Consider the following 23,714-nt stretch of genomic DNA (forward strand, 5'->3'; position numbering starts at 1 on the left):
ATAGTTCTGAACTTAACTCTGTTTCTCTACCCACAGATGCTGCCGGTAGTTCCAACGCTTTCTGTTTTTTTTATTTCAGATTTCCAGCCTCTGCAGTATTTTGCTTTTAAATCACTCTCAGCCAATCACGGGTTTGCAGCAGATAATGTGGGCTTTCATCTCAATCCCCGGATTGGGGGAGTGCCAGATTATAGGATGTGCCAAAAATCACACAAGACCAATAAAATGAGGCCTCGAGTGCCTACTCTGGAAGTTCAATGAAGTGTTAAGAATCAGATGAAAGTAATTGAAACAAAGTAGACTCCTGATACATTGCACAAACCTCTCCCCTTCAAGTAACATCACCATTAGCAATATGCTGATTCTTCATCTAATTATGTTTGCATGCAAGGCTACTGATTGTCAGTAATTTCATAGAATCATAGAATCCTTACAACGCACAAGGAGGCCATTCGGCCCATCAAGCCTGCACCGACAACAATCCCACCCAGGACCTATCCCCGTAACCCCATGTATTTACCTGCCAGTTTCTCTGACGCTAAGGGGTAATTTAGCATGGCCAATCAATCTAACCCACATATCTTTGGAGTGTGGGAGGAAATTCATACAGACACGGGGTGAACGTGCAAACTCCACACAGGCATTCACCCAAGGCCAGGATTAAACCCAGGTGCTAACCACTGTGCCAGCGTGCCGGCCAAAACAATGGCACCCAACATGGGTGATCTGTTGCAGCACCGTGAGCTGTGATGATGAGCTATATAAATCCAAAAGATTTTTTACACTAACTTTAAAGGGTGTTGATTTTTTCACAGTGACCAAATTTGGTGACTGCACTGGAAAACCGATTATTTTTTTAAAATTCAAAGTAAATCCTCATCAATAGAAAAGAATAAGTAAGATCAGGTTGAGAAGAAGCAAGTTTTCCCCTCTCCTCCTGATTCCGAGGTCCAGGCGTTGAGATGGCAATGCAAGAATATTTAACACATGCGGAGATTCCCAGCTCCATTTATTTCAGGTCAGTGAGTTAGGCCTCGACACAAACTTAAGAACATAAGAACATAAGAACTAGGAGCAAGAGCAGGCCATCTGGCCTCTCAAGTCTGCTCTGCCATTTAATAAGATCATGGCTGATCTTTTCATGGACTCAGCTCCACTTACCCGCCCGCTCACCATAACCCTTAATTCCTTTACTGTGAAAAGATTTATCTACCCTTGCCTTAAAAACATTCTGCTGCTTCACTGGGCAGGGAATTTCACAGATTCACAACCGTTTGTGTGAAGAAGTTCCTCCTCAACTCAGTCCTAAATCTGTTCCCCCTTATTTTGAGGCCATGCCCCCTAGTTCTTGTCTCACCCGCCAGTGGAAACAACTTCTCTGCTTCTATCTTATCTATTCCCTTCATAATCTTATATGTTTCTATCAGATCTCCCCCTATTTTTCTGAATTCCAATAAGTATAATCTCAATCTACTCAGTCTTTCCTCATAAATAGGGGAGGTGATGGCCCAGTGATATTATCGCTAGACTATTAATCCAGAAACTCAGCTAATGTTCTGGGGACCCGGGTTCGAATCCCACCACGGCAGATGGTGGAATTTGCATTCAATTAAAAATATCTGGAATTAAGAATCTACTGATGACCATGAAACCATGTCGATTATCGGAAAAACCCATCTGGTTCACTAATGTCCTTCAGGGAAGGAAATCTGCCATCCTTACCTGGTCAGGCCTACATGTGACTCCATATCCACAGCAATGTGGTTGACTCTCAACTGCCCTCCAAGGGCAACTAGGGATGGGCAATAAATGCTGGCCAGCCTGCGACGCCCGTGTCCCACAAATGAATTTTTAAAAAATAAGCCAACCCTCTCAACTCCAGAATCAACCAAGTGAATCTCCTCTGCACCCCTTCCAGTGCCCCTCCAAACATTGGAGAGAAAAGAAGTTTGGACAGGCGAACATTCATGGTATGATTACAGGACCGTCTATGCGTGCAATACCTGTTAACCATTTTGAATGTATATTTTTCAGCTTTTAAAGGCTGAAGTTGCTGACAAAAATAATGGGGTAGATTTTATGAGTGGGTGGATTATTCACTCTTGTCCGAAAGATCCGTCAGCACAATGCTGACCATAGACTCTCAGAGGCTTTTTCCCAGGGTGGAAATGGCTGCTACAAGAGGACACACGTTTAAGGTGCTGGGGGGTAGGTACAGGGGAGATGTTAGGAGGAAGTTTTTCACACAGAGGGTGGTGGGCGAGTGGAATCGGCTGCCCTCAGTGATGGTGAAGGCAAACTCAATAGGGTCCTTTAAGAGACTCCTGGATGAGTACATGGCACTTAATAGGATGGAGGGTTATAGGTAGGTCTAAAAGGTAGGGATATGTTCGGCACAACTTGTGGGGCCGAAGGGCCTGTTTTGTGCTGTCGTTTTTCTATGTTTTTCTATGTTTCTAAGCCAACAATTGCCTTGGCGATAATATACTGGGAACAGCCTGACCTGATTTAAACTGGGGCTGCTGATCCCAACTAGGAAGAAGACCATACGATATAGGGATAGAATTAGGCCATTTGGCCCATCAAGCCTGCTCCGCCAGGAAGTCCCATCTTAAGAGTGTTGGAGGCCAATCTGATTGGCTGGCATCTTTGTAGACTCAGCAGCACTACTCAGGATTGAGTAGTGGCCATTGCTGGGACTACAAGCAACTCCCAGAGAAGGTAGTGTCATGGATTTCAGTTAAAACCAGGTATTTTGGTCAGGTCTTCCTGGCAGAAGCCAGTGAGTATGAGGGGGAGAGGTTTGCAGAGAGAAGTATGCTCTGGTGCCATTGCCTCTGATGGACACCAGTCTGTACAGAGAAAGCTGCCTGGTCGCCCACCTTGATTCTGCCCAGAAGAAGAAGAAAATTGTTTGGGCCAGTATTCTTGGGGGAGGCAATGGCCTTGTGGTATTATCGCTAGACTATTAACCCAGGCACTCAGCTAATGTTATGGGGACCTGGGTTCGAATCCCGCCATGGCAGCTGGTGGAATTTGCATTCAATGAAACATATTTGGAATTAAGAATCTACTGATGACCATGAAACAATTGTGGATTGTCGGAAAAACCCATCTGGTTCACTAATGTCCTTTAGGGAAGGAAATCTGCCGCCCTTTTCTGGTCAGGCCTACGTGTGACTCCAGAGACACAGCAATGTGGTTGATTCTCAATTGCCCTTGGGGTACTAGGGATGGGCAATAAATGTTTGCCAGCCAGCAACGCCCATGTCCCACAAATAAAAAAAAGTTACTTCCCCGTTTTACTGGTGCTCTATTTTAAAATATACAAGACCAGTTCAGACCAGTATTCTCATTTCCCCATTTTACTGTTTATTTTCACTTCAGGGGCCTTCCCCAGCCACGTGTTATAGCAGTGGTGATAGAAATAGGCTCTGAAGTGGGCATCAAATAGCCATTTAAGGGCCTCAGCAGGCCTAAGCGTGGGCACTTTACCCACCCACAGTAACATGGTGGTGGGCAGGAAGGTGATGGGAAGGTCACACATTGTATTTTACGCCTTCCCCCCTTCCCCCCGCCCTTCAAATATGCCAATGAGGCAGGGTCGAATAACTAAAAGGATTGGCCTATGCTATGCAGAAACTGCACTCAGATAAAAAAGTGGTAGATGTTCTGCTCCCAACCCTTTGACAAATGTTACACCACTAATGCTCAAATCAGCAATTAAGAAGCCCAGGGAGCAGTGAGTTCATAAGTTCATAAGTTCATAAGAGATAGGAGCAGAATTAGGCCAATCAGCCCATTGAGTCTGTTCCGCCGTTCGATCATGGCTGATATGCTCCTCATCCCCATTTTGCTGCCTTCTCCCCATAACCCTTCAACCCATTACCAATTAAAAATCTGTCTAACTTCTCCTTCAATTTATTCACTGTCCCTGCATCCACCACACTTTGGGGTAGCGAATTCCATAGATTCACAACCCTTTGGGAGAAGTAGCTTCTCCTCAACTCTGTTTTAAATTTGCTACAGTAAGAATTGCTACCCCTTATCCTAAGACTATGACCTCTCGTCCTAGAATGCCCCACAAGAGGAAGCATCCACTCCACATCTACTTTATCCATACATTTTATCATCTCGTATATCTCAATTTGATCTCCCCTCATTCTTTTAAATTTCAGGTAGTATAGGCCGAAACTTATTTGGACTTATTTCAAAATTCTCACCTTCTCTCCATCTGCTTTCCAGGTGTGAGAATACTCTGCCTGTGGTTGGCACTTGATGCCAAATCCGAGATGAGGAAATCATTGCTGGGAGTTTTCTATAGGCCGCCCAATAGTAACAGGAAGGTGGAGGAGCAGATAGGGAAATAGATCCTGGAGAGTTGCAATAATAGCAGAGTTGTTGTGATGGGAGACTTTAATTTCCCAAACATAGATTGAAATGTCCCTCGGGTAAGGGGATTGGATGGGGAGGAGTTCGTTAGGTGTATTCAGGAGGGTTTCCTGACACAGCATGTGGACAAGCCTACAAGAGGAGAGGCTGTACTTGATCTGATACTGACCAATGAACCTGGACAGGTGTCAGATCTCTCAGTGGGAGAGCATCTTGGGGATAGCGATCATAACTCTATCTCCTTTATGCTTGCATTGGAAAAAGAGAGGATTAGGCAAGCTAGGAAAGCGTTTATATGGAGTAAGGGGAAATATGAAGACATAAGGCAGCAAATTAGAGGAGTAAATTGGAAGGAGGTATTCTCGGGGAGATGTACTGAAGAGAGGTGGCAGTTTTTCAAGGAATGTCTGTCTAGGGTTCTACAGGACAACATTCCGAGCAGACGGGGAGGAGTTGGTAGGTTAAAGGAACCATGGTGCACAAAAGCTGTGCGGGACCTAGTCGAGAAGAAAAGGAAAGCATACAAAAGGTTCAGAGAGCTTTGCGAAGATAGGGATCGAGATGAGTATACGGCTTGTAGGAAGGGACAAAAGAAGGAAATTAGGAGAGCCAGAAGGGGTCACGAGAAGGCCTTGGCAGGTAGGATTAAGGAAAACCCTAAGGCGTTCTATAAATATGTGAAGAGTAAAAGGATGAGACGTGAAGGAATAGGGCCTATAAAAGGCGAAGGCGGGAAAATCTGTACGGAACCAGTAGAAATAGCAGAGGTGCTTAATGAGTATTTTGCCTCGGTTTTCACAGAGAAGAAGGACATGGGTGGATGTACTGTGGGCTTGCGGTAGACTGAAAAGATTGAGTATGTGAACTTTAACAAAGTGCTGGAATCTTTGAATGGCATCAAGATAGATAAGTCGCCGGGTCCGGATGGGATGTATCCCAGGTTACTGTGGGAGGCGAGGGAAGAGATTGCAGAGCCTCTGGCAATGATCTTTGCATCGTCGATGGAGACGGGGGAGGTGCCGGAGGATTGGAGGATTGCGGATGTGGTTCCTATTTTCAAGAAAGGGAATAGGGATAACCCAGGAAATTACCGACCGGTGAGTCTAACCTCAGTGGTTGGTAAGCTGATGGAGAAGATCCTGAGGGACAAGATTTATGAGCATTTAGAGAGGTTTAGTATGCTCAAGAATACTCAGCATGGCTTTGTCAAAGGCAGATTGTGCCTTACGATCCTGGTGGAGTTCTTCAAAAATGTGACTAAACACATTGATGAAGGGAAAGCAGTAGATGTGTGGTTTATATGGATTTTAGCAAGGCGTTCGATAAGGTCCCCCATGCAAGGCTTCTAGAAAAAGTGAGAGGGCATGGGATCCAAGGGGCTGCTGCCATGTGGATCCAGAACTGGCTTGCCCAAAGGAGGCAGAGAGTGGGTATAGATGGGTCTTTTTCTAAATGGAGGTCGGTCACCAGTGGTGTGCCCCAGGGATCTGTTCTGGGACTCTTGCTGTTTGTCATTTTCAGAAATGACCTGGATGAGGAAGTGGAGGGATGGGGTTGGTAAGTTTGCCGACAACATGAAGGTTGGTGGGGTTGTGGATAGTCTGGAGGGATGTCAGAAGTTATAGAGGGACATAGATAGAATGCAAGACTGGGCGGAGAAGTGGCAGATGGACTTCAACCCAGATAAATGCGTAGTGGTCCATTTTGGCAGGTCAAATGGGATGAAGGAATACAATATAAAGGGAAAGACTCTTAGTACTGTCGAGGATCAGAAGGACCTTGGGGTCCGGGTCCATAGGACTCCAAAATCGGCCCCGCAGGTGGAGGAGGTGGTTAAGAAGGCATATGGTGTGCTGGCCTTTATCAATCGAGGGATTGAGTTTAGGAGTCCGGGGATAATGATGCAGCTATATAAGACCCTCGTCAGACCCCACTTGGAGTACTGTGCTCAGTTCTGGTCGCCTCATTACAGGAAGGATGTGGAAAAGATTGAAAGGGTGCAGAGGAGATTTACAAGGATGTTGCCTGGATTGAGCGGCATGCCTTATGAGGATAGGCTGAGGGAGCTTGGTCTTTTCTCCTTGGAGAGACATAGGATGAGAGGAGACCTGATAGAGGTATATCAGATGTTGAGAGGCATAGATCGGGTGGACTCTCAGAGGCTTTTTCCCAGGGTGGAAATGGCTGCTACGAGAGGACACATGTTTAAGGTGCTGGGGGGTAGGTACAGGGGAAATGTTAGGGGGAAGTTTTTCACACAGAGGGTGGTGGATGAGTGGAATCGGCTGCCGTCAGTGATGGTGGAGGCAAACTCAATAGGGCCTTTTAAGAGACTCCTGGATGAGTACATGGGACATAATAGGATGGAGGGTTATAGGTAGGCCTAAAAGGTACGGATATGTTCGGCACAACTTCTGGGGCCGAAGGGCCTGTTTTGTGCTGTAGTTTTTCTATGTTTCTATCATCACTTGGAAAGCTTTGAGCCTGAGTTTGACCGATTCGGGCCACACTACATTGGGTACAACTACCAGCTTGTTAGGTATCACACGTATCGAATGACTTCTATTTCTTAGACCTTCTGAAACTCGTCTGAAACTTCTGGAGTTGGCAAAGAAAGTGACCGGCTCACCACAAGTTCAGACTTAAAGGGTTGAAGCAAATTGAGCTTCTGCTGTTGGAGTGACTAATGAGTAGACAATGCAAACTTTATCAAACGTCAAAAATGTAGCAGTAGTCTTTCCCAATTCCAGTCCTGGTTTTAATGTGACAATATGAGCCACATCATGTTATCTTGAGGCGGCAGCACTGAAGCATACAACTCAGACCAACAGCTCTATTCTCCACACAAACCTCCTTCCATCCCACATGAACATCTTCCCACCATTCTTAATTGTTTTACTCCATATTGTGAATAATATTTTGGGAAAACAAAATATGTTGTGGAAAAACCAAAATTATCAAATAATGTTGAAATCGCCATTCATTATTTTGTGGCTAAAATGATTTTGGGAGGTCCTAAATGGGACCCAAGACCTATTAGAGGCGGCACAGTGGCACAGTAGTTAGCACTGCTGCCTCACACTGCCAGGGACCTGAGTTCAATTCCAGCCTCATGTCTGTGTGGAGTTTGTACATTCTTCCCGTGTCTGCGTGGTTTTCCTCTGGGTGCTCCACTTTCCTCCCACAGTCCAAAGATGCGTGGGTTAGGTTGATTGGCCATGATAAATTGCCCCTTACTGTCAGGGGGATTAGCAGGTTAAGTACGTGGGGTTATAGGGATAGGGGCTGGGTGGGATTGTTGTCAGTGCAGGCTCGATGGGCAAAATGGCCTCCTTCTGCACTATAGGAATTCTATAGGTGGGATTTTATGACCTCACTCGTTCCGAAACCGTAAAATCCCACCCGAGGTCAACAGATCTTCCCATTGCCTGCCCCTCACCCGCTCCAATTCCCATGGCAAGCGGGGCGGTAAAATTCCAGCCTCTAATGCCATGACCAGCAGATTGGTCTGATTCAATTCAAATTCAAATTAAAACCAATGTATTTAAGCTAAATCTCTCACACTGAGAAAGTCTGCTCAACTATTCAACTCACCACTGAGATTAATTTTAAAAATCAGTTGAACTTTACACAGTCTGGCTTTGGATTTGCTTCCATTGAACCAGCTGAATTTAAGCAAATTTGTTTTTTTATAGTTGCTGTGTGGTTGCTCCCCTTGTGGGAGTGTCAAGGATGAGAGGGCCTAATCTTAGAATAAGGGGTCGCCCATTTAAAACAGAGATGAGGAGGAATTTCTTCTCCCAGAGGGTAGTGAATCTATGGAATTCTTTACTGCAGAGACCTGTACATATAGGCTAGGCCTATCGGCTACAATAACAGTTTGGTTTCAGAATTGATCACTGCACAAATGTTTTAAAAAGTTTATGTATTAGTGTCACAAGTAGGTTTATATTAATAACACTGCAATGAAGTTACTGTGAAAATCCCCGAGTCGCCTGTTCGGGAACACTGAGGGAGGATTTAGCATGGCCAATGCACCTAACCAGCACATCTTTCAGAGGAAACCAGAGCACACGAAGGAAACCTACGCAGACACAGGGAGAATGTGCAAACTCCACACAGACAGTGATCCAAGTCGGGAATTGAACCTAGGTCCCTGGCGCTGTGAGGCAGCTGTGCTAACCACTGTGCCACCGTGCCACCCTCATCAGGGAATTGAGAGGCTGCCTTGTGCTGGGTTCCAGGTCTCTGACTCACTTAAGTTATTCCATGTTGCTCTCAACCTAATATCTTCCAAATAGAAGTTAAAGCCCTCAAGCGGCTAATTGATCACCAAACTCCTCTCCATCCCAATGAAAGGAGCACCCTATGAAACTTGAGGCTGATGACTGCTGCCCTCCATGGAAATTGAACCCAGGTCCCTGGTGCTGTGAAGCAGCAGTGCTAACCACTGTGCTACCATGCCGCCCTTTTTATTACCCATTTATTACCCAGTCCTCATTATCCTTCGGAAGGTGGTGAGTCCTCTATTCGCAATGCTGCAGTTGTGTGATAAAAGTGCTATTAGCAAGTGTGGTAAACCACTGTTAGCTTATTGCCTGTGTGTGTGACATGCCTGGACATGCCCCTGTCGGTCCTGCCCGGGACTCCTCCCCCTCCCTGGTCCAGGTATAAAGGTGACTGCTCCCCACCCCCTGCCTCAGTCTCTGGACCAGTTCATCGGCATGGGTGTGCTCCAAGTCTTTTGCTAATAAAAGCCTATTTGTTCTTGCATACAAACTAGTCTTTGCTTTATTGATGGTGCTTCAGCGAGGGAGTTCAGGGATTATGACTCAGCGACAGTGAAGGAATGGTGTTAACCACTGTCCCAGCATAATGTTGATTGCATCAGAACTTTAGAAACCTGAGTAAGAAAATTAGGATGTGAGGAATATTTGCTTTTTGAGAATAAGTTCATTCTCAATATGTGGTGACTGCCTTGGTGAAACTTGATATATTGGAGTGACTTGCGAGAACACTGAGGAGAATAATAAAGAGTCGACCTGGTTAGCATGGGACATGATTCACATACAGGTCAAACCAGGTAAGGACAGCAGGTTCCTGAAGGACATTGCTAAACCAGTTTGGGGTTTGGAACAACCAATAGCCTCAAAGAGCTGAAATAAATCATAAAATTTAATTACTGGTTGAAGAAAAAAAATAAACATTCACTTCTGCCATTGACAATATAAATGATAATTTATTTCAAGTTTCTATGTTTGGTAAAAATGGTTACAAATACATTTGTTAAATAAGGAACATGCAGAAAATTTCCATTATTTATCCATTTGTTGTCCCAAGATAACAATAAAGTATTCAAATTCTTCCATAGAAAGTAATCGCACAAGTAATAACAGGTTGAGGTAGCATAGAGCCCAACACTAACCAGTATCCTTCAGAATAGAAACGTTGCAGACGCAAAGGTACGCTGCTTCTTGTTACTTTCATCTGTTAATTTATATAAAGCGTACTTCGTACAATTGTACTTCCAATTTGAATATTTTGATAAATTAAATGAGAGTTTAGTTCTTGCAGCATGTTCACGGACACAGTATGAATTGCTTAAAATATTTGCAATATACCAATTAAATCATAGCCTTTTTAAACTGTGGAAAAATGTAATCAATGTAATTGCAATAGGCTGACATATCTAAACTTCCTGATATATCTAAACTTCCTGATATATCTAAACTTCCTGATATATCTAAACTTCCTGATATATCTAAACTTCCTCCTTGAAGGATGGAGATTTCTAATTAAAGTGGTTCCTTTAATGAAACAATGGCAATCGCATCAGAAGAATCATAGAATTCCCACAGTGGAGAAGGAGGCCATTTGGCCCATCGCGCCTGCACCGCCAACAATCCCACCCAGGCCCTATCCCCATAACCCCATGGATTTACTCTGCTAATCTCCCTGACACTAAGGGGCAATTTACCATGGCCAATCCACCTAACCTGCACATCTTTGGACTGTGGGAGAAAACCGGAGCACCCGGAGGAAACCCACGCAGATACGGGGAGAAATGTGCAAATTCCACGCAGTCACCCGAAGCCAAAATCGAATGCGCTGTGAGACAGCAGCATTAACCACTGTGCCACCCAAATTGAATTGAAACAAGCCTTAACATAGGGCAGCGAAAAGGTACCGTCCACTAAGTTGCACTGAGGACAGATCCTGCAGCAATGCCAGAAGCATCAGAACATTTAATAGAGGAGGAAATAATGCAACAAATTTGGTGATAACTGCCAAATTCAATTGGGGAAGTGGTAAATTTATAGGTGAATAAACATATGCCCAGCGCCATGCTTAATATTGTCTCTCTTAGGACAGATATTGTTGATATTAGTGACTGCAGCGTGGTCCAAATGGTCGGCAGAATTATCCCTAAGTGGAAAAACTCAAGTTAAACAATGTTAGGAATGTATTATAATAAAACCAACTATGTTCTATAGAAAGATCATGTTGATCCGAAACATTAACTCTGTCTCTCCACAGATGCTGCAAGACCTGCTGTGTTTATACAGCATTTTCTGTTTTTATTTCAAATTTCTGCAGTATTTTGCTTTTATTAGTTAAGAATGTATTTTCTTGGCCCAAATTATTCTCTGGAATTGTGCACTTTCCTGAAGTACATTTGGGCTGCTTAGTCAAGGCTCCCGTTTTCTTGGGCAACAGGTACTGATAATGGAGGGTGGTTGTACCACAGTCACTGGGAGAGGAGGAAGTGTTGGCTGGTGCCTGGGAGTGGGGAATCATAGAATCCCTACAGTGCATAAGGAGGCCATTTGGCCCATTGAATCTGCACCGACCACAATCACACCGAGACCCTATTCCTGTCATCCTTCATAGTTATCCTGCTAATTCCCTGACACTTGAGTCAATTTAGCATGGCCAATCCACCTAACCTTTGGGAGGTAACCGGGGCACCCGGAGGGAACCCACGCAGACATGGGGAGAATGTGCAAACTCCTCACAGACAATGACCCGAGGCCGGAACCGAACCCAGGTCCCTGGCGCTGTGAGGCAGCTGTGCTTACCACTGTGCCACCATGCCGGCAGTCGGATGATTTGCAATCCTGGGATGTACCATACTTTTCCCCACATTCTCAGAGCGCTGGAGCCTTCCCTTTTTGCAAGATCATTCATACTTTTGCTCCTCCACTGCTGTTCTGTTGTAACCATTTATACTTCCTTCAGGACCAACGATTGTTTCACTATCTATTGCATCACCTTCCACCATCAACCCTTTTGTCATTTAATCACTCATGTCTCCATCCTACCCCTTCCCCCTGCCAACCCCAATTTCCCCCGGATCTCTGTTTGCTTACTCATTTCTAATATCATCCAGTTCTAATGAAAGGTCTCAATGTGAAATGCTAACTCTGTTTCTCTCTCCACAGATGCTGCCAGCATTGCTGAGTGTTTACCAGCATTCTCTGTTTTTATTTCAGATTTCCAGCATCTGCAGTATTTTAGTTGTGTTCTCATTCTATCGACTGTTTTGTACAAAGAGGGATGAGCTTCAGTGAGCCTTTCCTCAGCCTGGGCTTTTTTTTACGTATTCTTACAGCATAACTGGGCGTAACTCCCCCATTGCAAGTTTGGTGATGGGGAGATATTTAATCAGGTGGCAGGATGGCTGGTGCGGACCGTCCTTCCCCCCACCTTTCCACCTCCCTCCCATTTGGGCTATGGCGGAAGTTTTGAGGACAGTCATCCTGCCTCGCTACCAATAGACATCCATAAGTAGCGAATGAACTCCCATTTAAGGGCCTCATCTCACCACCGCAGGTATTAACCCAGCAGCGGACAGGGATTCACCATGTGGGAAGCATGACCAGCAAACCCCTACCAGGTTGCTTACGCCTCCCAGCGAGGGTCCCACATTCAAAGTCACTCAGTGCATGATTAAGGGACCAGGCATCGGAAAGGAGTGGGGGGCCCAGTGACAGTCACCCTATTTTCCCCTCTCCCCTCTCCTGCCATGACTCACCTCTGGCCAAGGATCCAGTGATGATTCACAGCCTCAAACAGGTGCCATAATGACAACAGCCATTGCCTCCCCAGTTGTGGCACCATTTAATAGAACTGCTGGCCTCTGATTGGCTGGCAGCGGCCATTCAATACAGCTGCTGGCCTCTGATTGACTGGCAGCTGCCACTCAATAGAACTGCTGGCCTCTGATTGGCTGGCAGCTGCCACTCAATAGAACTGCTGGCCTCTAATTGGCTGGCAGCTGCCACTCAATAGAGCTGCTGGCCACTGATTGGCTGGCAGCTGCCATTCATAGAATCATAGAATCCCTACAGTTCAGAAGGAGGCCATTTGGCCCATCCGGTCTGCACTGACAACAATTCCACCCAGTCCCTATCCCCTTAACCCTACATATTTACCCTGCAAATCCCCCTGACATTGAAGAGCAATTTAGCATAGCCAATCCACCTAACCCGCACACCTTTGGACTTTGGGAGGAAACAGGAGTACTTGGAAGAAACCCACACAGGCATGGGGGGGAACGTGCAAACTCCACACAGAGAGTCACCCGAGGCCAGAATCGAACCTAGGTCCTTGGTGCTGTGAGGCAGCAGCGCTAACCACTGTGGCACCATGCCGCTCCTCTGCTGGCCTCTGGTTGGTTGACAGCTGCCCTTTAATAGAACTGGTCTGATTGGCAGGCTGCTCTCCACCAGTTGGATTTTATTCCCTGGGACCTTCCCTAAAAGAGGAGACATGGAGCTCTTTATGGCTCTTCAGCTGAGAGCCAAGATCCCCATCACCTCCACTAGATTCTGCCCATCATGTACAAATGATGCAGGGCCTCACTTTTAAGTGCACTGCGAACTTAGACTTTGTCTGCTTAAACAGCATTAACAAACAAGTATCGGTAAATTTAAAAAACAAAGACATAGGGTCATTCTGAAAAGTATTTTCCAGCAATAATTTCTGGGTGAGTTCAACTTAAATCATCCGCTCAGCATCTACGAGCTAGCAGATGTGTAGATATCCAATATATTCAGAGTACCCCTTCATTTCACACTCAATCCATTAAAGATCATTCATTCAAAGTGTGGCTGGATTTTATTGGTGTGGGAATTTCAATAAATATTTGGAATTAGAACTAGAGGAATTATTATTAAATGGTCATAACTCTTCACACTTTAAACATGGCTTTTGTTTGGAAGTAAATCATGATGAGCTGTGGAAATTTAGTTTACATTAGCTTTAGGAAACATGGAGAAATTTCTGTCAAATTTTCTTCATATTTTAGAAGTTTTTTCCAAACTTTTGCAGGGAATTCTGGGAAGTAATCTGGCATGCAGTTAGAAAGGAAACCAGTTTTTAAAAGTTTCAAAGTTTATTTATTCATGTCACATGTAGGCTTACATTAACACTGCAATGTAATTACTGTGAAAATCCCCGAGGCGCCACACTCCAGCACCTGTTCAGGTACGCTGAGGGAGAATTTAGCATGGCCAATGTACCTAACCAACACGTCTTACAGACTGTGGGAGGAAACCGGAGCACCCGGAGGAAACCCACGCAGACACAGGGAGAACATGTAAACTCCACACAAACAGTGACCCAAACCGAGAATCGAAATCGGGTCCCTGGAGCTGTGAGGCAGCAGCGCTAACCACTGTGCCACCGTGCTGCCCAATTTCAACCAATTTCAAACTAATGCAATGTTATTTTTTAAAAGTTACAAAATAAATAAATGTATGTAAAATATTTCAGCTTATAGACCCTTTCTGCTTGTAGAAATCTATTTATCACATTGAATCACAGCTTAATATTTGAAAGCCGTGCACTGTTGTAACATTACATTGAATGTTTGCAGAGGCTTTGGTGATGGAGCATCTCAGGAACAGTTGAGCACCAAAATACAGTGTCCACAAAGTGATGGGTCATAGTTCCCACCATCGTGGCTCTGTGCAGATGCCCCACAGGTGGGTGAAAAACGAGAGGGAAAAAGCTCCTTATGTACTCCTGCGCACCTCACGCTTGTTGCAATTCAGCCAATGGTAACATGCTGTGAAGGTCAGCTGCCCAGCTGACCTGGTTGACAATGTAACCAATGGGCAACATGCTGTGGTGGTCAGCTGACCCGGTACAAATAGGAAGCAGAGGGGCACTTGTGGCCCAGGGCGTGGATTAAATGGTGATGCACTGAAGTTTCTTTATTAAAGTTTATTTATTAGTCGCAAGTAGGCTTACATTAACACTGCAATGAAATTAATATGAAAATCCTCTAGTCGCCACACTCCGGCGCCTGTTCGGGTACATTGAGGGAGAATTTAGCATGGTCAATGCACCTAACCAGCACGTCTTTTGGACGGTGGGAGGAAACCGGAGCACCCGGAGGAAACCCAAACAGACACAGGGAGAACGTGCAGACTCCACACAGACAGTCACCCTAGCCGGGAATCAAACCCGGGTCCCTGGCTAGCCAGTGCTAACCACTGTGCAACCACGCTGCCTCTAATAAATCTTTATGATGTTGTTGCTTTTTGTTTATTATTGCTTGCTACTGGAGAATCCTTACTGCCAGATGAACAACAGTGGCTATTCCAGAGCTGTTTTAGGTTCTTTGGCCAGAGTTGGTATACATCCCAGAGATTGAGAAGGGATTTTTTGTTTACGATGAGGGATTTACAGTGAGGAAAAAAATACTTTACAGCTCTCTGTCAGGTAGTAATGTACAGAGAGAACCATATCGAAAATGACTATGTTAGAAGGCTGTGCACAATGACAAGGATTTGATGAGATAAACATGGCAGAGGACATTATGTAACCAGATGTCCTAAACTCCTTTCCAAGCACAGTTTAGTTTTATAATATACACTGTTTCATTTTTGTTTAGCCTCGAGAGCTTTCTTTTCAGTTTGAATCTTCCGCTGTCACTGCAGCCAAGAAACATTTCCATCCAATTCCATCTCATGACAGGGAGAGGTTTAGAAATTCTCAACCAAGATTCGATAGGGTCAGCTGACAGATTTTACAATGAAATAATGTACTCTATTTTATAATGCATTAAAAAATAGCTCATGAGGGTTGTAAGTCTACATAATTTTATATATATTTATGAAAAAAATACACAAAGTAATGCCATAGCACAAATCAAAGTCGTTGAGCAGCTCCCCTCACCCCTGTTGCCCGACACAGCACAATAAATTATATTCAATGGTATCATCGGAATTTGCACATGCAAATATTAATTCTGGAAACATCTTCCAGATCTCTGATGGTTTACAGGTATGCAATGGAGAGAATTTTTTAAAATGAGAAAACTACACTGGTGAATCCAATGCACTATTTTTAAAATTCATTTCTGGGACATGGGCATCGCTGGCTGGCCAGCATTTATTGCCCATCCCTAGTTGCCCGAGGGTTGTTGAGTGTTAACCACATTGCTGTGGCTTTGGAGTCACATGTAAGCCAGGCCTGGTAAGGATGGCAGATTTCCTTCCCCAGAGGACATTAGTGAACCAGATGGGATTTTCCGACAATGGTTTCATGGTCATCAGTAGATTCTTAATTCCAGATATTTTTTATTGAATTCAAATTTCACCATCTGCCGTGGCAGGATTCAAACCCAGGTCCTCAGAACATTAGCTGAGTTTCTGGATTAATAGTCTAGCAATAATACCACTAGACCATCACCTCTCCAAATCGATCATTCATTTAATATGGATTATTCATTTAATATGTCTTATGCTTGTCACCACATTATCATTGTGTGTTTTCCCATGGATTACTGATCTGATGGAGGATTTGGTTTTACAATAACGTTCCTCCCAGCTCCCCCTCTCTCCTAACCTTCCAACCGTAACAATAGTTTTGGTAATGCACGTGAACTGAGTAAGGGTGTCAATTTCACATAATTCTTAGCAGGGGAAACGGTACGGTGGAGTCATGTGGTCTAAATAACTGGGCAAACTGCATCCAAAGGATAAGTAATAAATTTCTAACAAGCGCCGAGGGTAGTTCAATAAATTGGAAATTCTGACAGTATTGTTGTGAAAAGAATAGTTTCGCTTAGATAGTTCTGATGAAAGGTCACAGACCTATATACCGAATTTGATCACCTCGCCCGCCCCAGAATTGGGACAGGCGAGGCTCGCAGAATGGCATCCTCGGGCAGGATCTTACGAGCCTCGGGCGGGCGAGGCGGTGGAATTCCGGCAATAATGTTAACCCTTTGCTCTCTCCACAGATGTAGCCAAGCTTGCTGAGTTTTTCCAGCATTTTCTGCTTATATTTCAGATTTCCAGCATCTGCAGCATTTTGCTTTTATACGGTTTCACTTAAGGTTTGGTTTACCTTTCAATCAAGTTTATTTGTGGAATATTAGACAAACAAGGGTGCAATGTGGTCCTCAATTAATCTGAGGCAGTATTTACACAAGTGGCACAGCCACAAGACATTACAAACCCTAAGGTAATGAGGCATCACCTGTACATCTGTGTAACTCATTCCTTGCCCACTGTATTTTGTATAAAAGATACAAATTCCTTCCTCTGGTCTCAAGTCATGTACCATGGCTGTGATATTACAAGTGTAATATGACCTTGTGGTCGGCAAGCCCAAGACTGAGCCTGTGGACATCTGACGGGTTGGGACACATTCTGATATAAGTACGGATTGCAAGGATATAATTTCTGAGTTCAAAGAATGAGAATGGAGCTTACATACATTAGAATCTAACAGTTACATGATGCAATAACCTTTAACACAATTGGTTATCCAGATCATTCAAGCCAAATGCAATGCGAATAACTTCTGAGGTGAAACTCAGGCACCAAGTATCTTCAAAGGAAAAGTCACCATTGTTTTGCTTTGCAAATGGAACTAGCATTGCTAACATTTTAGCAGAATAACCTGGATGTCCAGTAATATTTACCAGCCTTCATACCCTGTGCACTTCCAGCCAAAGGAAAAGCTACCATGAAGTCCTGAAGGCTTTCCCTTTAACTGTTCTCCAGAACTTGTGTCACAATATGTACACACAGCCAATTTGCAGTGAAGTAAGCAAACATAAAAGAAACACACAACCCCTAATTCCAATAGATTGCACTGAAATATATATCAAACTAAGAGTAAATACTTAACTATATTAATATCGAGCCATTTAACTTATAGACTTACCAGCACTGCTGTAAATAACTATATTTCTGCCTTTAAACAAAATATTAAATTTATTATGTACAAAAATGATAGGAATGTTCAAACCAGAGTCCATTATTTTTGGCAGATGAGATGCAAGATATGTAGTCTGAGAGTATTGTTTAATTCTTCTTGTGATGAGGATGGTCACTATTATCAAGTGTGCACAGTTTCTGTTAATATTTCTTGTGTTCATGCTTCTTGCCCTTGGAAATCAGTCTGGCAAACCCAGAAGAGTTCTGTCACGATTAACTTCACATTCATGCCACAGCAAATATTCTGAAAGCTTTCCCATCAGGAGGATTTTTTATACTGGAAGAGAACAAACAACAGAGATGGTCAATGTCAAATTTATTTATTTATTAGTGTCACAAATAGGCTTGCATTAACACTGCAATGAAGTTACTGTGACAATTCCCTAGCCACCACACTCCAACGCCTGTTCAGGTACACTGAGGGAGAATTTAGCACGGCCAATGCATCTAACCAGCACGTCTTCCGGACATGTGGGAGGAAACCGGAGGAAACCCGCGCAGACACGGGAAGAACATGCAGACTCCGCACAGACAGTCACCCAAGCCAGGGATTGAACCCAGAACCCTGGCACTGCGAGGCAGCAGTGCTAACCACTGTGCCACCGTATTATAGCATCATGTGCATTGTCTCTATGGATGTGATATAGCACCTCAGTAACTTCACAGTGAAGTTGGAGTGAAGTCCCATTTATACACTTACAGGGAGTTTCCAACATAATTCCATGGAGGTGCAGGGAAAAAGTTCCAAAATAATTCACGGCCAAAAAAAATCAAAAGTTTATTTATTCCCATTAACTTCACACTATCTATTAGTCCATTTCATTTCTTTAACAAAGACAGCATGGGTTTGTTATGGGAAAACCATGTTCAACTGATTGAGTTATTTTGATGAAGCAACAGACAGGATTTTAAAATAATATTCATAATGGGATGAGGTTGTCACTGACAAGGCCAGCATTTATTACCCATCCCTAATTGCCCTTTCTCAACCCTTTGGCTTCTTGAATCCAACTGACTGTCTTGTAAGGCCAACTTAGAGGGCAGTGAAGAGTTGCATTGGATCTGGAGTCACATGTAGGCCAAACCAGATAAGGATTGCAGATTTTGTTCCCTAAAGGACGTCAGTGAACTAGCTGGGTTTTAATGACAACCCGATAGCTTCACGGTTACTGGTACTGAGACTAGCTTTTTATTCCACATTTATTTAATTAGCTGAATTTAAATCCTCATATCTCCAAAGCATTAATCCAGGTCTCTGGATTACTAACCGAATAACATAACCCCAATGCTACTGTACTCCCAAGGGGTGACAAAGTGCCACATAACAGGTTTGTCAGCATGATTAAAGCCCCTGGAATAAAAATGACAGTGGCAGAATACACTGAGTGACAAGAAACTGGGGCTGTTCTCCTTAAAGGAGTTAGGGAAGATGGAGAGGACATTTGAGAGAGATGTTCAAAATCAGGAGGGGTCTAGCTGGAGTAGATGAGGAGAAACTGTTTCCTTTGGCAGCAGGGTCAAGATCCATAGGACACTGATTTAATGTGATTGACAAAAAAAACAGGGATGACATGAGGAAACAAATCTTTCCGGTAACAATTGGTTAATATCTGGAAGGCACAGGCTGACTGCAATGGATGCGGATACAAACGTGGCTTTCAAAAAGGGAATTGGACAATTAATTCAAGAAACAAAAAAATTGCAAGGCGACGGGGAAAAGGTGGGGGAGCAGCATGGTGGCACAGTGGTTAGCACTGCTGCCTCACAGTACCAGGGACCTGGGTTCAATTCCCGGCTTGGCTCACTGCCTGTGTGAAGTTTGCACATTCTCCCCATCTCTGCAGAGAGATTTGGACAGGCTGAGTGAGTGGGCGAGGATATGGCAAATGGAGTATAACGTTGATAAATGCGAGGTTATACACTTTGGAGGAAATAATAACAAATGGGATTACTATCTCAATGGAAACAAATTAAAACATGCTACCGTGCAAAGGGACCTGGGGGTCCTTGTGCATGAGACGCAAAAGCCCAGTCTGCAGGTACAACAGGTGATCAAGAAGGCAAATGGGATGTTGGCCTATATCGCGAGGGAGATAGAATATAAAAGCAGGGATGTCTTGATGCAACTGTACAGGGCATTGGTGAGGCCGCAGCTGGAATACTGTGTGCAGTATTGGTCCCCTTATATGAGGAAGGATATATTGGCATTGGAGGTAGTGCAGAGAAGGTTCACCAGGTTGATACCGGAGATGAGGGGTTTGGATTATGAGGAGAGGCTGAGGAGATTGGGTTTGTACTCGTTGGAGTTTAGAAGGATGAGGGGGGATCTTATGGAGACTTATAAGATAATGCGGGGGCTGGATAGGGTGGAGGCAGAGAGATTCTTTCCACTTAGTAAGGAAGTTAAAACTAGAGGACACAGCCTCAAAATAAAGGGGGGTCGGTTTAAGACAGAGTTGAGGAGGAACTTCTTCTCCCAGAGGGTGGTGAATCTCTGGAATTCTCTGCCCACTGAGGTGGTGGAGGCTACCTCGCTGAATATGTTTAAAGCGCGGATGGATGGATTCCTGATCGGTAAGGGAATTAAGGGTTATGGGGATCAGGCGGGTAAGTGGTACTGATCCACGTCAGATCAGCCATGATCTTATTGAATGGTAGGGCAGGCTCGAGGGGCTAGATGGCCTACTCCTGCTCCTATTTCTTACGTTCTTATGTTCTTATGTCTGCGTGGGTTTCCTCCTTGTGCTCCGGTTTCCTCCCACAGTCCAAAGATGTGCGGGTTAGATGGATTGGCATGTTAAATTGCCTGTTAGTGTCAGGGGGACTAGCTAGGGTAAATGCATTGGGGATAGGGCCTGGGTGGGATTGTGGTCATGCAGACTCCTTCTGCACTGTAGGTATTCTATGATTCTAAGGTGAGTTGCTCCTGCAGGGAGCTAGCACAGACATGACTGGCCAAATGGTCTCCTTCAGGGCTGAAATCATTCTGTGTAAAGAATATTTCTCCTCAAATATTTCTTCTCACCTCAGCCTGCTTCAGCTGAGCAATGTAAACAGCCACCCACCATCACCTCTGGACAGTCAAACATGTAACAAGATGTAATGGACAATTTCTCTTCTTTCTATTCTGAAGGTTACCTTTCCGACTGAATTCCATTTTTGGAGATTCCTGTGTATCGGTTCTTCTTCTCCACAGGCTTCACATCTACGAGACCCCCAATGTGGTTCTTAATCACACCGGCGTGTACCGCTGTTCGACAGATACTGGATCTCTAGAAGAGCAGCAGAAAAAATGATTTGAATCCTTCAGTGCTTTGTACAGCTCAAATCTTGGCAAGATTTGCAGTTAGAAATTCTATCTATATATGGCAATGATAAAACAAGCTTTCGTAATAGAGTGCGGAAAGAAATGTTCTTGGTCGCATTTGCCTCTGATATATCCATCTAACTATTAAATGAGACAGGAAGACTTTTATTAGTTTTCATATAAAAGTAACGGTGTTCATTTTTGTTAACCTCATTTCCAGTTTTCTTTTTCTAGCATACTATTCTGCCATTTATCCTCTCAAATCAGTCTGCAGCCCAGTTTAGAAGGAAAGGCCACTGTTGTTCTTTGAAAACGTGGCTAGCAGAATGAGGGGGAGTAAAAGGAAACTGATTAAATCGAAAGGTGCCAGTTATCTGATCATTGACAAAAAGATTCAGATTGACATCGCGTCACTTGGTCATCTGTTTCCATCACCATTGAGCTGAAGTGATCAATGCTTTTACTGATTATTGATGGATTCTATTGTGCTAGACCTGGCTCAATCAATCTAAGCCATCCTTCCTAGACTGCTGCCATTTTCTCTTCAGACCATTGCAACAATTCTCCTGCTGCAAGTGCAAACAGCACAGCTTATAAAATTCTAACAGGGTTAGACAGGGTAGATTCAGAAAGAATGTTCCCGATGGTGGGGGAGTCCAGAACTAGGGGGGGTCATAGTTTGAGGATAAGGGGTAAACCTTTCAGGACTGAGGTGAGGAGAAATGTCTTCACCCAGAGAGTGGTGAATCTGTGGAATTCACTACCACAGAAAGTAGTTGAGGGCAAAACATTGTGTGATTTCAAGAAGAAATTAGATTTAACTCTTGGAGCGAAAGGGATCAAGGGATATGGGGAGAAGGGGGGGATCGAAGGGGGGGAAATCAGGATATTGAATTTGACGATCAGCCATGATCATAATGAATGGCAGAGCAGGCTGGAAGGGTCGAATGGCCTACTCCTGCTTCTAGTTTCTATGTAACTCATTCCTACAAAGCTCATCTCCAAACTCCATGGCCTGGGCCTCGGCTCCTGCCTCTGCGACTGGATCCTGAACTTCCTAACCCACAGACCACAATCAGTAAGGATAGGCAACAACACCTCCTCCATGATCATCCTCAACAGTGGTGCCCCACAAGGCTGTGTTCTCAGCTCCCTGCTATACTTCTTATACACCTATGATTGTGTGGCCAAATTCCCCACCAACTTGACTTTCAGGTTTGCTGACGACACCACCGTAGTGGGTCAGATCTCAAACAATGACAAGACAGAGTACAGGAATGAGATAGAGAATCTGGTGAACTGGTGCGGCAACAATAATCTCTCCCTCAATGTCAATAAAACAAAGGAGATTGTCATCGACTTCAGGAAGCATAAAGGAGAACATGCCCCTGTCTACGTCAAAGAGGATATAGTAGAAAGGGTCAAATTTTTAGGTGTCCAGATCACCAACAACTTATCCTGGTCCCCCCATGCCGACACTATAGTTAAGAAAGCCCACCAACACCTCTAATTTCTCAGAAGACTAAGGAAATTTGGCATGTCAGCTACGGACTCTCACCAACTTTTACAGATGCATCATTGAAAGCATTCTTTTTGGTTGTATCAAAGCTTGGTGTGGCTCCTGCTCTGCCCAAGACTGCAAGAAACTACAAAAGCTCGTGAATGTAGCCCAATCTATCATGCAAACCAGCCTCCCATCCATTGACTCTGTCTACACTTCCCACTGCCTTGGCAAAGCAAACAGCATAATTAAGAACACCACACACCCCCGACATTCTCTCTTCCATTTTCTTCCATCGGGAAATAGATACAAAAGTCTGAGGTCACGTACCAACCGACTCAAGAACAGCTTGTTCCTGCTGCCATCAGACTTTTGAATGGACCTACTTTGTATTAAATTGATCTTTCTCTACACCTACATTCTGCACTCTCCTTTCCTTCTCTATGAACGGTATGCTTTGTCTGTATAGCACACAAGAAACAATACTTTTCACTGTATGCTAATACATGTGACAATAATAAATCAACTCAAATCAAAACTCCCTCCCCAAAAATCAGTACTACATCCCAACTGACTCATGACACCATATGTGTACCATGCAATGTCAAGAACCACAAGAAAGAGCAAATGGCCAAATCAAAGGTACTAACATGGATTGACGATTGGCTGTCAGACAGAAGGCAGAGAGTTGGGATAAAAGGTTCTTTCTCAGAATGGCAACCGGTGACAAATGGTGTCCCGCAGGGTTCAGTGTTGGGGCCACAGCTGTTCTCTTTATATATTAACGATCTAGATGACGGGACTGGGGGCATTCTGGCCAAGTTTGCCGATGATACAAAGATAGGTGGAGGGGCAGGTAGTATTGAGGAGGTGGGGAGGCTGCAGAAAGATTTAGACAGTTTAGGAGAGTGGTCCAAGAAGTGGCTGATGAAATTCAACGTGGGCAAGTGCGAGGTCTTGCACTTTGGAAAAAAGAATAGAGGCATGGACTATTTTCTAAACGGTGACAAAATTCATAATGCTAAAGTGCAAAGGGACTTGGGAGTCCTAGTCCAGGATTCTCTAAAGGTAAACTTGCAGGTTGAGTCCGTAATTAAGAAAGCAAATGTAATGTTGTCATTTATCTCAAGAGGCTTGGAATACAAAAGCAGGGATGTACTTCTGAGGCTTTATAAGGCACTGGTTAGGCCCCATTTGGAGTACTGTGAGCAATTTTGGGCCCCACACCTCAGGAAGGACATACTGGCACTGGAGCAGGTCCAGCGGAGATTCA

The 23,714-nt window shown here is 44.2% G+C and overlaps 1 protein-coding gene across 2 annotated transcripts in view; it reads right to left on the minus strand.

Annotated features, from left to right (window-relative positions):
- Window positions 1-9,614: 9,614 nt before the first annotated feature.
- Window positions 9,615-23,714, minus strand: part of LOC144492510 (cysteine-rich secretory protein LCCL domain-containing 2-like) — a 56,203-nt gene continuing 42,103 nt past the window's right edge. For both annotated transcript variants that reach the window (XM_078210604.1, XM_078210603.1), the window contains exons 14-15: window positions 20,772-20,905; window positions 9,615-17,910 (exon numbers count right to left, since the gene is read on the minus strand). In XM_078210604.1, coding sequence (XP_078066730.1) covers window positions 17,859-17,910; window positions 20,772-20,905 — 186 coding nt within the window. In that variant the 3' untranslated portion in view covers window positions 9,615-17,858. The remainder of the gene's footprint in view (window positions 17,911-20,771; window positions 20,906-23,714) is intronic.

This window comes from Mustelus asterias, chromosome 4, assembly GCF_964213995.1.
Source record: "Mustelus asterias chromosome 4, sMusAst1.hap1.1, whole genome shotgun sequence".
NCBI lineage: Eukaryota > Metazoa > Chordata > Chondrichthyes > Carcharhiniformes > Triakidae > Mustelus > Mustelus asterias.